Source organism: Ascaphus truei, chromosome 20, assembly GCF_040206685.1.
Source record: "Ascaphus truei isolate aAscTru1 chromosome 20, aAscTru1.hap1, whole genome shotgun sequence".
Lineage (NCBI taxonomy): Eukaryota > Metazoa > Chordata > Amphibia > Anura > Ascaphidae > Ascaphus > Ascaphus truei.
In genome coordinates, this window is record NC_134502.1 from 17,461,033 (window position 1) to 17,474,895 (window position 13,863).

Consider the following 13,863-nt stretch of genomic DNA (forward strand, 5'->3'; position numbering starts at 1 on the left):
CCGTCAGTGTACACAGAGACACCCGGCAGTGTACACAGAGAGACACCCCGTGGCGTATACAGAAGGGCACCGCGCAGTGTATACTGGGAGACACCCCGGAGTGTACACAGAGAGACACCCAGCAGTGTACACAGAGAGACACCGCGTGGCGTATACAGAAGAACACCCTGCAGTGTATACTGACAGACACCCCGGCGTGTATACAGAGAGACATCCTGCAGTGTATACAGAGAGACATCCTGCAGTGTATACAGAGAGACACCCCAGTGTACTGTATAAAGAGAGACACCCCGTGGTTTATACAAAGAGTCACCCCGCAGTGTATACAGACACCCCACAGTGTATACAGAAAGACACCCAGCGTTGTATACAGAGAGACACCCAGCGTTGTATACAGAGACACCCAGTGTTGTATACAGAGAGACACCCAGTGTTGTATACAGAGACACCCAGTGTTGTATACAGAGAGACACCCAGTGTTGTATACAGAGAGATACCCAGCGTTGTATACAGAGAGACACCCAGCGTTGTATACAGAGAGACACCCAGCGTTGTATACAGAGAGACACGCAGCGTTGTATACAGAGAGACACCCAGCATTGTATACAGAGAGACACCCTGCACACTGAGAGATACTCAGCGTTGTATACAGAGACACCCAGCGTTGTATACAGAGAGACACCCTGCACACTGAGAGACACTCAGCTGTGTATACAGATAGATGCCCTGCAATGTATATATAGAGAGACACCCCATGGTATATATACAGAGCTACACGTAACGGTATATACGTGTACAAAAAAAATATAGAGACACCCTGTACACAGAGAGACAACTTGTATAAAGAGACACCCCACTGTCTCACCATTGCGACTGTTCTGTTTGATGGAGTTGGCAGAGAGCTGGATGGAGCTGAGACTGAGATTGTCTTGAGGGAAGATCAACTCCGTGACGAGACCCTCTGTATTCACCACAGAGACATCCAGCACTGAGAAATAGAGTGCAGGAGGGAGGGAAAGCCAGCACAGGAAGGAGAGAGTGCAAGGGATAAAGAAGGTGCAGGGGAGAGACAGCGAACAAGGAGGGGATATAGAGAGGGGCAAGGGCAGGAAGAGAAACAGAGAGCAAGGAGAGAGAGTGAGTGTGCAGGGAGCAGAGAGAAGGAGCAGGGGAGAGAGAGCAGAGGGGGGGAGATAAATACCGAGCAAGATGGAGGAGAGAGAAAGAGTGCAGAGGGGATGAAAGAGAGTGCAGAGAGGAGAGAGAAAGAGAGTGCAGAGGGGAGAGAGAAAGAGCAGGGAGGAGAGCGAGAGAGTGCAGGGGAAAAGAGTGCAGAGAGGAGAGAGAAATAGAGTGCAGAGGGGAGAGAGAGAGTGCAGGGGGGAGAGAGAGCAGGGAGGGGAGAGAGAGAGCAGGGAGGGGAGAGAGAGTGCAGAGAGGAGAGAGAAAGAGAGAGCAGGGAGGGGAAAGAGAGATCAGATAGGGGAGACAGAGTGCAGGGGTGAGAGTGCAAGGGGGAGAGAGAGAGAGTGCAGAGGGGAGAGAGAGAGTGCAGGGGGGAGAGAGAGCAGGGAGGGGAGAGAGAGAGCAGGGAGGGGAGAGAGAGAGCAGGGAGGGGAGAGAGTGCAGAGAGGGGAGAGAGTGCAGAGAGGAGAGAGAAAGAGAGAGCAGGGAGGGGAAAGAGAGAGCAGATAGGGGAGACAGAGTGCAGGGGTGAGAGTGCAGGGGGGAGAGAGAGTGCAGAAGGGAGAGAGAGAGTACAGGGGGGAGAGAGAGTGCAGGGGGAGAGAGTGCAGGGGGAGAGAGAGTGCAGGGAGGGGAGAGAGAGCAGGCATGGGAGAGAGAGAGCAGGGGGAGAGAGTCAAGAGAGGAGAGAGAAAGTGTGTGCAGAGGGAGAGAGAAAGAGCAGGGAGGGGAGAGAGTGCAGGGGTAGAGAGAGAGAGTGCAGGGGGGAGATAGAGAGTGCAGTAGGGAGAGAGAGTGCAGAGAGGAGGGAGAAAGAGTGCAGAGGGGAGAGTGAAAGAGCAGGGAGGGGAGATAGAGAGGGAGCAGGAGATGGGGAAATAATCAATATATACCATCACCCTACTGCTCACTCACCCACATTATTCCTAGCGGTAAGTCCTAGATGTCACTTACCCACATTAGTCATAGTGGTGATGTGTCCATGTCAGTCCTAGCAGTCTGGATCAGAATGGGCTGCTCCCAATTAGTCCTAGCAGTGTGGAGGTGGGCGGCCTCCTCTCTATCAGTCACTGTGGTCACTCCCCCATGTTAGTCCTAGCAGTCCGGTTGTTGGACAGGGTCCTCTCGATCAATCCTGGTGGTCACTCACCGTTTGTTAGACCTTGTGGTCACCCAACCACATTAGCCCTTGGACTCTAGAAGCAGGATGGGCTCCTTCCTATCAGTCATAGTGGTCACTCCCTGAGGTTAGTCCTAGTGGTCTGGAAGTAGGGTAGGCTCCTCTCTATTATTCCTAGCGACCCCCATGTTAGTCCTAGCAGTCGAGAGGCAGGACGGCACCTTCCCATCAGTACAACGGTCACTCACCCACGTTAGTTTTTGCAGTCTGGAAGCGGGTGGGCTCCTTCACATTGTCGGCCAGTAGGAAGGCCCCTTCCTCCAGGATGTCCAGTAACATGGTGGCCGCGTGTTCCTGCTCCGTGACATTCATGTCCCTCCACGAGGGCAGAGCATCTGGCCGCAGGAGGTTATCCACAGTCTCCACCACCGCCTGTGACACACACACACGCAGAGCGTTATCCACAGTCTCCACCACCGCCTGTGACACACACACGCAGAGCGTTATCCACAGTCTCCACCACCGCCTGTGACACACACACACGCAGAGCGTTATCCACAGTCTCCACCACCGCCTGTGACACACACACACGCAGAGCGTTATCCACAGTCTCCACCACCGCCTGTGACACACGCACACGTAGAGCGTTATCCACAGTCTCCACCACCGCCTGTGACACACACACACGCAGAGCGTTATACACAGTCTCTACCACCGCCTGTGACACACACAGGGCGTTATCCACAGTGTCCACAACCGCCTGTGACACACACACACAGGGCATTATGCACAGTGTCCACAACCGCCTGTGACACACACACGCATGCAGAGCATTATCCACAGTCTCCACCACCGCCTGTGACACACACACGCAGAGCGTTATCCACAGTCTCCACCACCGCCTGTGTCACACACACACAGGGCATTATCCACAGTGTCCACAACCGCCTGTGACACACACAGGGTGTTATCCACAGTCTCCACAACCGCCTGTGACACACACACAAGGCGTTATCCAGTCTCCACAACCGCCTATGACACACACACACAGGGCGTTATCCACAGTGCCACCACCGCCTGTGACACACACGGGGCGTTATCTACTGTCTGTACCACCGCCTGTGACACACACACACACACACATAGGGCATTATCCAGTCTCCACCACCGCCTGTGACATATACACACACACACAAACACTCTCTATCTCTGCTGTTCCTGGATGCACACACACACACACTCTGCTATTCCTGCATACACACTCACACTCTGCTGTTCCTGCATATACACACACACACACACTCTCTCTCTGCTGTTCCTGCACACACACACACTGCTGTTCCGGCACACACACACACACGCTCTGCTGTTCATGCATACACACACACACTCTGCTGTTTCTGCACACACACACACACGCTCTGCTGTTCATGCATACACACACACACGGCTGTTCCGGCACACACACACACACACGCTCTGCTGTTCATGCACACACACACGCTCTGCTGTTCCTGCACACACACGCTCTGCTGTTCCTGCACACACACACTGCTGTTCCGGCACACACACACACACACACACACACACACTCTGCTGTTTCTGCATACACACACACACTCTGCTGTTTCTGCACACACACACACACACACGCTCTGCTGTTCCTGCACACACACACACACACTGCTGTTCCGGCACACACACACACACACACACACACACACTCTGCTGTTTCTGCATACACACACACACTCTGCTGTTTCTGCACACACACACACACACACGCTCTGCTGTTCCTGCACACACACACACACACTGCTGTTCCGGCACACACACACACACACACACACACACACACACACACACACACACACACACACACACACACACACACACACACACACACACACTCTGCTGTTTCTGCATACACACACACACACACTGCTGTTCGGGCACACACACACACACACACACGCTCTGCTGTTCATGCATACACACACACCCTCTGCTGTTTCTGCACACTTTTCCTGCTCTCACCTTGATGTAGTCCTTGCAGGTTCTCTCTCTTTTGTGCATCTGTAACACAAACATACAGTGTGACACAGGGTGACAAAAAGACAGCGTGAATGAATAAGAGAGGGCTGGGAGGTGACACGGTGCATGCTTATGAGGAGTGGGAAGCATTTGACACGGGGTGACACATGGTGACATGGTGAGAAGGGATAGACCCGGTGAAAAGGGGACAGATCACACAGGCTCAAAGGACATGAAGGTTGAGGAGTCTGTGACACAGGGTGACAGCAACACAGAGCTTGACCATGTGAGAGGAGGTGACACAGAATGAGAGGAGGTGACAGAATGAGAGGAGGTGACAGAATGAGAGGAGGTGACAGAATGAGAGGAGGTGACAGAATGAGAGGAGGTGACACAGAATGAGAGGAGGTGACAGAATGAGAGGAGGTGACAGAATGAGAGGAGGTGACACAGAATGAGAGGAGGTGACAGAATGAGAGGAGGTGACAGAATGAGAGGAGGTGACACAGAATGAGAGGAAGTGACAGAATGAGAGGAGGTGACACAGAATGAGAGGAGGTGACACAGAATGAGAGGAGGTGACACAGAATGAGAGGAGGTGACACAGAATGAGAGGAGGTGACACAGAATGAGAGGAGGTGACACAGAATGAGAGAAGGTGACAGAATGAGAGAAGGTGACACAGAATAAGAGAAGGTGACAGAATGAGAGGAGGTGACACAGAATGAGGGGAGGTGACAGAATGAGAGGCGGTGACACAGAATGAGAGCATGTGAAGGTTTAGGAGTTGGTGACATTCAGTGAAATGGGGGTGACACAGACTGCTAGGGCATGTAGGTTAGGGAGTAGGTGACGCTTGGCGACAGGGCGAGAATGGTTAGGAATCGGCGAGCCTCAGTGATAGCATGTGAAGGGTTAGGAGATTGGTGACATTTGGTCACACAGAGTGACACTTGGTGACAGAGTCTGAATGGTTAGGAGAAGCCACTTAGTTGCCCTGAGTGGTGGGTGGCACTTAGTGACAGGGAGTGAAAGGGGCACTTAGTGGCAATGGGTGACAGGGTGGGAAGGGTGGCACTTGGTGACAGTGAGTGAAGGGTGGGACTTAGTGACAATGGGTGACAGGGAGTGAAGGGTGGCACTTGGTGACAGTAGGTGATAGGTAGTGAAGGATGGCACTTGGTGACAGTGGGTGATAGGCAGTGAAGGGTGACACTTGGTGACAGTGGGTGATAGGCAGTGAAGGGTGACATTTGGTGACAGTCTTTGACAGGGAGTGAAGGGGGCACTTGGTGCCAGTGGGTGATAGGGAGTGAATGAGGGGACTTAGTGACAGTGGGTGACAGGGAGTGGACGGGGGGACTTGGTGACAGTGGGTGACAGGGAGTGGACGGGGGGACTTGGTGACAGTGGATGACAGGGAGTGAAGGATGACACTTGGTAATAGTGGGTGACAGGAAGTGAAGGCTGGCACTTGGTGTAAGTGGGTGACACTTGGTGACAGTGGGTGATAGGGAGTGAAAGAGGGGACTTGGTGACAGTGGGTGACAGGGAGTGGACGGCGGGACTTGGTGACAGTGGGTGACAGGGAGTGAAGGATGACACTTGGTGTAAGTGGGTGACAGGAAGTGAAGGCTGGCACTTGGTGTAAGTGGGTGACACTTGGTGACAGTGGGTGACAGGAAGTGAAGGATGACACTTGGTGACAGTGGGTGACAGGAAGTGAAGGCTGGCACTTGGTGTAAGTGGGTGACACTTGGTAACAGTGGGTGACAGGAAGTGAAGGCTGGCACTTGGTGTAAGTGGATGACACTTGGTAACAGTGGGTGACAGGAAGTGAAGGCTGGCACTTGGTGACAGTGGGTGACAGGAAGTGAAGGATGACACTTGATGTAAGTGGGTGACAGGAAGTGAAGGATGACACTTGGTGACAGTGGGTGACAGGAAGTGAAGGATGAAACTTGGTGACAGTGGGTGACAGGAAGTGAAGGCTGGCATGTTGTGTAAGTGGGTGACACTTGGTAACAGTGGGTGACAGGAAGTGAATGCTGGCACTTGGTGTAAGTGGGTGACAGGAAATGAAGGATGACACTTGGTGACAGTGGGTGACAGGAAGTGAAGGCTGGCACTTGGTGTAAGTGGGTGACAGGAAATGAAGGATGACACTTGGTGACAGTGGGTGACAGGAAGTGATGGCTGGCACTTGGTGTAAGTGGGTGACAGGAAATGAAGGATGACACTTGGTGACTGTGGGTGGCAGGAAGTGAAGGCTGGCACTTGGTGTAAGTGGGTGACAGGAAATGAAGGATGACACTTGGTGACAGTGGGTGACAGGAAGTGAAGGCTGGCACTTGGTGTAAGTGGGTGACACTTGGTGACAGTGGGTGGTCTAACCTTGTTGTAGTTCTTGCCCGCGCTCTCTCTCTCCACCGGTCTTAGCGCTTGCAGCTGGGCGTCCAGGATATCCAGGAGCTGCTCCAGGAGACGCACGGACGAAGTGACGTCACCAGCATAGATCTGTCCCCGAGTGTGACGGGCCAACTCCCCAGCAATGTTAGCAGCGTTCTCCCCACTTTTAATCTGAGAGAGAGAGGGGGGGGGGGGGAGGGAGAAGAGGTGAGAGAGAGGAAGGGACAGAGTGAGGTGGGGGGGGGGGGGGTGGTGAGAGAGGTAGGGACAGAGCGAGGTAGAGGGGGGAGGTGAGAGAGAGAGGTAGGGACAGAGTGAGGTAGAGGGGGGGAGGTGAGAGAGAGGTAGGGACAGAGCGAGGTAGAGGGGGGAGGTGAGAGAGGTAGGGACAGAGTGAGGTAGAGGGGGGAGGTAGGGACAGAGTGAGGTAGAGGGGGGGAGGTGAGAGAGAGGTAGGGACAGAGTGAGGTAGAGGGGGGAGGTGAGCGAGAGATAGGGACAGAGTGAGGTAGAGGGGGGGAGGTGAGAGAGAGGTGAGGTGAGAGAGAGAGGTAGGAACAGAGTGAGGTAGAGGGGTGGAGGTGAGAGAGGGTTAGGGACAGAGTGAGGTAGAGGGGGGAGGTAGGGACAGAGTGAGGTAGATGGGGGGGGGAGGTGAGAGAGAGGTAGGGACAGAGTGAGGTAGATGGGAGAAGTGAGAGAGAGGTAGGGACAGAGTGAGGTAGATGGGAGAGGTGAGAGAGGTAGGGACAGAGTGAGGTAGAGGGGGGAGGTGAGAGAGAGGAAGGGACAGAGTGAGGTAGATGGGGAGGTGAGAGAGAGGAAGGGACAGAGTGAGGTAGAGGGGGGAGGTGAGAGAGAGGTAGGGACAGAGTGAGGTAGAGGGGGGGAGGTGAGAGAGAGGTAGGGACAGAGCGAGGTAGAGGGGGGAGGTGAGAGAGAGGTAGGGACAGAGTGAGGTAGAGGGGGGGAGGTGAGAGAGAGGTAGGGACAGAGTGAGGTAGAGGGGGGGAGGTGAGAGAGAGGTAGGGACAGAGTGAGGTAGAGGGGGGGAGGTGAGAGAGAGGTAGGGACAGAGTGAGGTAGATGGGGGAGGTGAGAGAGGTAGGGACAGAGTGAGGTAGAGGGGGGAGGTGAGAGAGAGGTAGGGACAGAGTGAAGTAGAGAGGTGGGTGATAGAGAGGGGAGGTGAGAGAGGTAGGCACAGAGTGACAGAGAGGGGAGGTGAGAGAGATAGGCACAGAGTGACAGAGAGGGGAGGTGAGAGAGATAGGCACAGAGTGACATAGAGAGGGGAGGTGAGAGAGATAGGCACAGAGTGACATAGAGAGGGGAGGTGAGAGAGATAGGCACAGAGTGACATAGAGAGGGGAGGTGAGAGAGATAGGCACAGAGTGACATAGAGAGGAGAGGTGAGAGAGATAGGCACAGAGTGACATTGAGTGGGGAGGTGAGAGAGATAGGCACAGAGTGACATAGAGAGGGGAGGTGAGAGAGGTAGGCACAGAGTGACATAGAGTGGGGAGGTGAGAGAGGTTGGCACAGAGTGACATAGAGTGGGGAGGTGAGAGAGGTAGGCACAGAGTGACATAGAGAGGGGAGGTGAGAGAGGTAGGCACAGAGTGACGGGGGGGGGAGGTGAGAGAGATAGGCACAGAGTGACATAGAGAGGGGAGGTGAGAGAGGTAGGCACAGAGTGACATAGAGTGGGGAGGTGAGAGAGGTTGGCACAGAGTGACATAGAGTGGGGAGGTGAGAGAGGTTGGCACAGAGTGACATAGAGAGGGGAGGTGAGAGAGATAGGCACAGAGTGACATAGAGAGGAGAGGTGAGAGAGATAGGCACAGAGTGACATAGAGTGGGGAGGTGAGAGAGATAGGCACAGAGTGACATAGAGAGGAGAGGTGAGAGAGATAGGCACAGAGTGACGTAGAGTGGGGAGGTGAGAGAGATAGGCACAGAGTGACATAGAGTGGGGAGGTGAGAGAGATAGGCACAGAGTGACAGAGAGGGGAGGTGAGAGAGATAGGCACAGAGTGACATAGAGAGGGGAGGTGAGAGAGATAGGCACAGAGTGACATAGAGTGGGGAGGTGAGAGAGATAGGCACAGAGTGACATAGAGAGGGGAGGTGAGAGAGATAGGCACAGAGTGGCATAGAGTGGTGGAGGTGAGAGAGGTAGGCACAGAGTGACATAGAGAGGGGAGGTGAGAGAGATAGGCACAGAGTGACATAAAGAGGGGAGGTGAAAGAGATAGGCACAGAGTGGCATAGAGAGGGGAGGTGAGAGAGATAGGCACAGAGTGACATATAGTGGGGAGGTGAGAGAGATAGGCACAGAGTGACATAGAGAGGGGAGGTGAGAAAGATAGGCACAGAGTGGCATAGAGTGGTGGAGGTGAGAGAGGTTGGCACAGAGTGACATAGAGAGGGGAGGTGAGAGAGATAGGCACAGAGTGACGTAGAGGGGGTGGTGAAAGGTAGGGACAGAGTGAGGTAGAAGGGGGGGTGAGAGGTAGGGACAGAGTGAGGTAGAGGGGGGAGGTGAGAGGTAGGGACAGAGTGAGGTAGAGGGGGGGGTGAGAGGTAGGGACAGAGTGAAGTAGAGGGGTGGGTGATAGAGAGGGGAGGTGAGAGAGGTTGGCACAGAGTGACATAGAGAGGGGAGGTGAGAGAGAGGTAGGCACAGAGTGACGTAGAGTGGTGGAGGTGAGAGAGGTTGGCACAGAGTGACATGGGGGGGGGGGGTCAGAGAGACGTAGGGATAGAGTGAGGTAGAAAAGGGGGTTAGGATGAGAGGATGGAAAGAGGTAAGGAAGGGAATAGAGAGGGAGTACGGGAAAGAGAGGGCACACACAGCTCTCACACCGGCAATGCCAGCCTCCCCTTTACATTGACACACAGCGGCAGCCTCCCCCTCATACACAGCGGCGGCCTCCCCCTCATACACAGCGGCAGTGCCAGACTCCCCTTTACATTGACACACAGCGGCAGCCTCCCCCTCATACACAGCGGCGGTACCAGACTCCGCCTTACGCACACACACACAGGAGTGCTGGCCTCCACCTCACACACAGCGACAGTGCCAGCCTCCCCTTCATATACACACACACAGCGGCAGAGCCAGCCTCCTCTTCACACACACAGCGACAGTGCCAGCCTCCCCTTCATATACACACACACAGCGGCAGAGCCAGCCTCCTCTTCACACACACAGCGACAGTGCCAGCCTCCCCTTCATATACATACACACACAGCGGCAGAGCCAGCCTCCTCTTCACACACACACAGCGGCAGTGCCAGCCTCCTCTTCACACACACACAGCGGCAGTGCCAGCCTCCTCTTCACACACACACACACACACACACACACACACACACACACACACACACACACACACACACACACACACACACACACACACACACAGCGGCAGTGCCAGCCTCCCCTTCACACACACACAGCTGCAGTACCAGCCACCCCTTCACACACACACACACACACACACACACAAACACAAACACACAGCGGCAGTGCCAGCCTCCCCCTTCCCACAGAGTGGCAGTGACAGCCTCCCCTTTACACACACAGTGGCAGTGCCAGCCTCCCCTACACACACACACACACACACTGGCAGTACCAGCCACCCCTTCACACACACACACAGCGGCAGTGCCAGCCTCCCCCTTCACATAGAGTGACAGTGCAGCCTCCTCTTCACACAGAGCGGCAGTGCCAGCCTCCCCTTCACACACACACACAGCGGCTGAGCCAGCCTCCTCTTCAAGCACACACACAGTGGCAGTGCCAGTCTCCTCTTCACACACAGACACAACAGCAGTGCCAGTATCCTCTTCACACACACACAACAGCAGTGCCAGTATCCTCTTCACACACACATAGCGGCAGTGCCAGCCTCCCCCTTCACACACACACACACACACAGTGGCAGTGCCAGCCTCCCCCTTCACACACACACACACAGTGGCAGTGCCAACGTCCCTTTCACACACAGACAGCGGCAGTGCCAGCCTCCCCCTTCACTCACAGGAAGGGGGAGAGGCTAAGAAGCCAGATGGCTGCTGATCCTATTGGCATGAGAGGAGTTCTAGGTAAAGTTGAATATTGAGGGGATGCCCGGGGAACCCAAGGGTTCCTAGGGACCTCTGTTGAAAAAACACTGCTCTGAGCTATGATGGCTGCTGGCCTCATGGGAGATTCTAGTTCCTACCAGCTCTGGGTCTGACCTAGACTTCTCTGTGCACCCCTACAGGTCTACGGGGAGTATTGACAGATCTATGAAGAGGATTCCCCAAGCACTCCTATAAAAAAAACCAACAAATAAACAATGGCCGGGGCTCCAACTCAAAAAGGACCCTCCCGAGGACCCCCCAATAAGGCATAGTATGAGTAAAGACCAAAGAGGAGGGCACAACGGACTTACAGCATGCAAACGACTTTAATGGCCCAAACCCCCACGTTCCGGTTGATCCACGCGAACCTTTATCAAGGTGAGGCCCGGGCAATTAACGTCGTTTGCCCAAATCCATTGTGCCTTTCTCGTACTTCCTTAGGCTACGGCTATAGTCAGCCAGACGGAGCGGCCGAGTCGCGCACACGCTGCACGTACACATCTATGATCCTCTTCGAGGATGTCTATAGATGGCGCTAGTGCGCACGTCAGACGGAGCTGGCAACGGCGCGAAATTGAAGGAGACAGAGCCAAGTGATTTTTGGCGCGATGGCATAATCACATGACCTGTCTTCTCCAATCAAAGCGAAGTTACATTTTCAAAGTTACACCACTTTTCTTTTTTGTATGCCGGTGGTAAACACACACAACACAAACAACACACGCAACACACACAAAATGAAAGTTAATTTCCAGACCACCACAGTGCTTCAGATGCTGCATCTGAAAAAATGCCGGTGGATCGGGATGTGAGGTAGTGGAACTGACGTCCGCGCCGGAACGTCATTGCCACGCCTCCAAACATACGTCGTACTTCATTGCCACGCCCCCAAATCGCGCCCACTGCATACCCTGCAAAGTCACAAAAAAGCTCAGGCTTCAGCAAGAGGATTGCAGAGTGTGTGCGCCTCCGCTCCGTCTGGCTGACTATAGCCGTAGCCTTACCCTTACATATGACGCATCTCTGCACCGGAAAAAAAATGAGGCAGTGCGTCGAGATACACTCCAACCCCCCCCCCTCCCCGCGTTGATACGTAAAACCCAATGGTTTTAATTCTGCATATGCCGGGGATTTAAAAAAAAATGCAAGAAATGTCATTGGGCCTGTGGTTTATTGGAGATCCAGGCAAAGTTCTGGAAAGAACCTTTAAAAAGTATCACTGGACTTACGGACCCTGGAGTGTATGCTCTGTTACATGCGCCCAACACCAACCAAGTTGCGCCCAACTTTTTGAAGTAAGTTTCTAAATACCAGAAGGGATTGAACAGTTCTGGCAAGTGAGATACTGTAGAGGCCAGAATGTCTTTCAGGTCTCGGAGCCAGAAATTCTGCTTTCACATTGTGTCTTTGACACAGAGACAATGGCTTTGGAAGATATTTTCTTTTGGCTGAGCAGACTAGGGGGAGAATGTACAAGGCCCTGCCACCATGATCGAGCGAGTATGGAAAAGGAATTGTGACTTACGGTAAGAAGGTGGGATGCGTTCCAGGAGAACTACAATAGATGGGGGTTAGTGTTGAAGCAGGAGCTTGAGCTTTACACTGGCTGGTTTGGAGGGCTAAGAGGCCTATTTCGGAGGTTAGATGGTCTGCTGAGCCTTGGCTTCTGGAAATGGGAGACTGGCTGAGCTAGTAAGGTATATGAAAGTAGAAAGGTATCTCAGGGTATGACGGGACAACTAGGAAGGCCGGTAGATGGGAGGCTGAAAAAAAATCAAATTGGATCCAGCTGATGTATGAGTAGCTGCAGGGATGGAGCAGATCAAATGGATGATTAACAGAGGGTATTATGGGGATTATGAGGACTACTTAAGAGACACTACATGTTGTTTATCACATGCCACTTTCTCACTCGATAAAGACCACTTCAGGTCGAAACGTTGCTTTAAACATTGGCTAATAAATACAGCTCAACCCCCTTATAACGCTGTGCTGGGGGTCCAAAGAATCACATCGCGTTATCAGCGGATCGCGTTAGAAATAATGTACAATTGTATGCATTGTACAATAAAGTATTTAAAATACTTGTGACAGGGTGAATGAACATCACCAGCCATATACCTGGCAAACCTATGTTTAGGCTTGCAGTGCAGCAGTGATGAGGTTAAGTTTCAGTTGAGAAGGGCTGCTTAATTAGTCTGACCCCAGCTGCATAATCAAGGTGTTTTAAAACCCCCAGGCTGTACACATATGCAAGCTAGCTGGTCAGGAGACAGGACTGAAATACTGAAAAGATTACTGCTATAAGGTCTGTTTTTCAAAGTACATGTGTGATGAACTGTCTGTGTCCTGCATGCTGAAGAGAAGCTGCCCTGTTTTCTATGCTGAAGAGAAGCTATTTTGTTTTTGTATGCTGAAGAGAAGCTATTTTGTTTTGTGTGCTGTATGTTTTTAAGGCTCAATAAAGAAGCCTTATCAAGAGAACCCGCGTGTGTGGTTGCATGTACCCTGCAACATATGGTGTCAGAAGTGCCGGGATTTTGAGAGGCCCTGCAGTTGAAGGGCCACACACACACATACACACACAAAAATTAGAAAAATGGAAGAATTTTTAAAAGAGTTTCTGTGCGAGCAGACCAGACAGCAGGGACTGTTAATGCAGGAGCAGACCAAACAACAGGGACTGTTAATGCAGGAGCAGGCCCAACTACTATTGCAGCAGCAAACCCAGCTCCTAACCCAGCAGCAGACAGCACAGGATGAGCAGATGGCCAAGCTGCTGACCCAATTCCTGGGGTCTGCCAGTCGAGAACTTGCGAACAAACCCTCGTCCTCCTGAGGAAAATGGCTCCGAACGAGGATCCAGAGACTTTTCTACTGACATTTGAAAGGGTTGCCGAAGCTCAGGGCTGGGCTGCAGATCGCTGGGCAACTGCTTTGGCCCCGCTCCTCATAGGAGAAGCCCAGGCCTCATATCAGGG

At 53.1% G+C, this 13,863-nt stretch overlaps 1 protein-coding gene across 5 annotated transcripts in view; it reads right to left on the reverse strand.

Annotated features, from left to right (window-relative positions):
• Window positions 1-13,863, reverse strand: part of ADGRL1 (adhesion G protein-coupled receptor L1) — a 257,953-nt gene that overhangs the window by 37,123 nt on the left and 206,967 nt on the right. For all 5 annotated transcript variants that reach the window (XM_075577354.1, XM_075577353.1, XM_075577351.1 and 2 more), the window contains 4 exons: window positions 6,734-6,919; window positions 4,343-4,381; window positions 2,554-2,737; window positions 866-988 (listed from right to left, as the gene is read on the reverse strand). In XM_075577354.1, coding sequence (XP_075433469.1) covers window positions 866-988; window positions 2,554-2,737; window positions 4,343-4,381; window positions 6,734-6,919 — 532 coding nt within the window. The remainder of the gene's footprint in view (window positions 1-865; window positions 989-2,553; window positions 2,738-4,342; window positions 4,382-6,733; window positions 6,920-13,863) is intronic.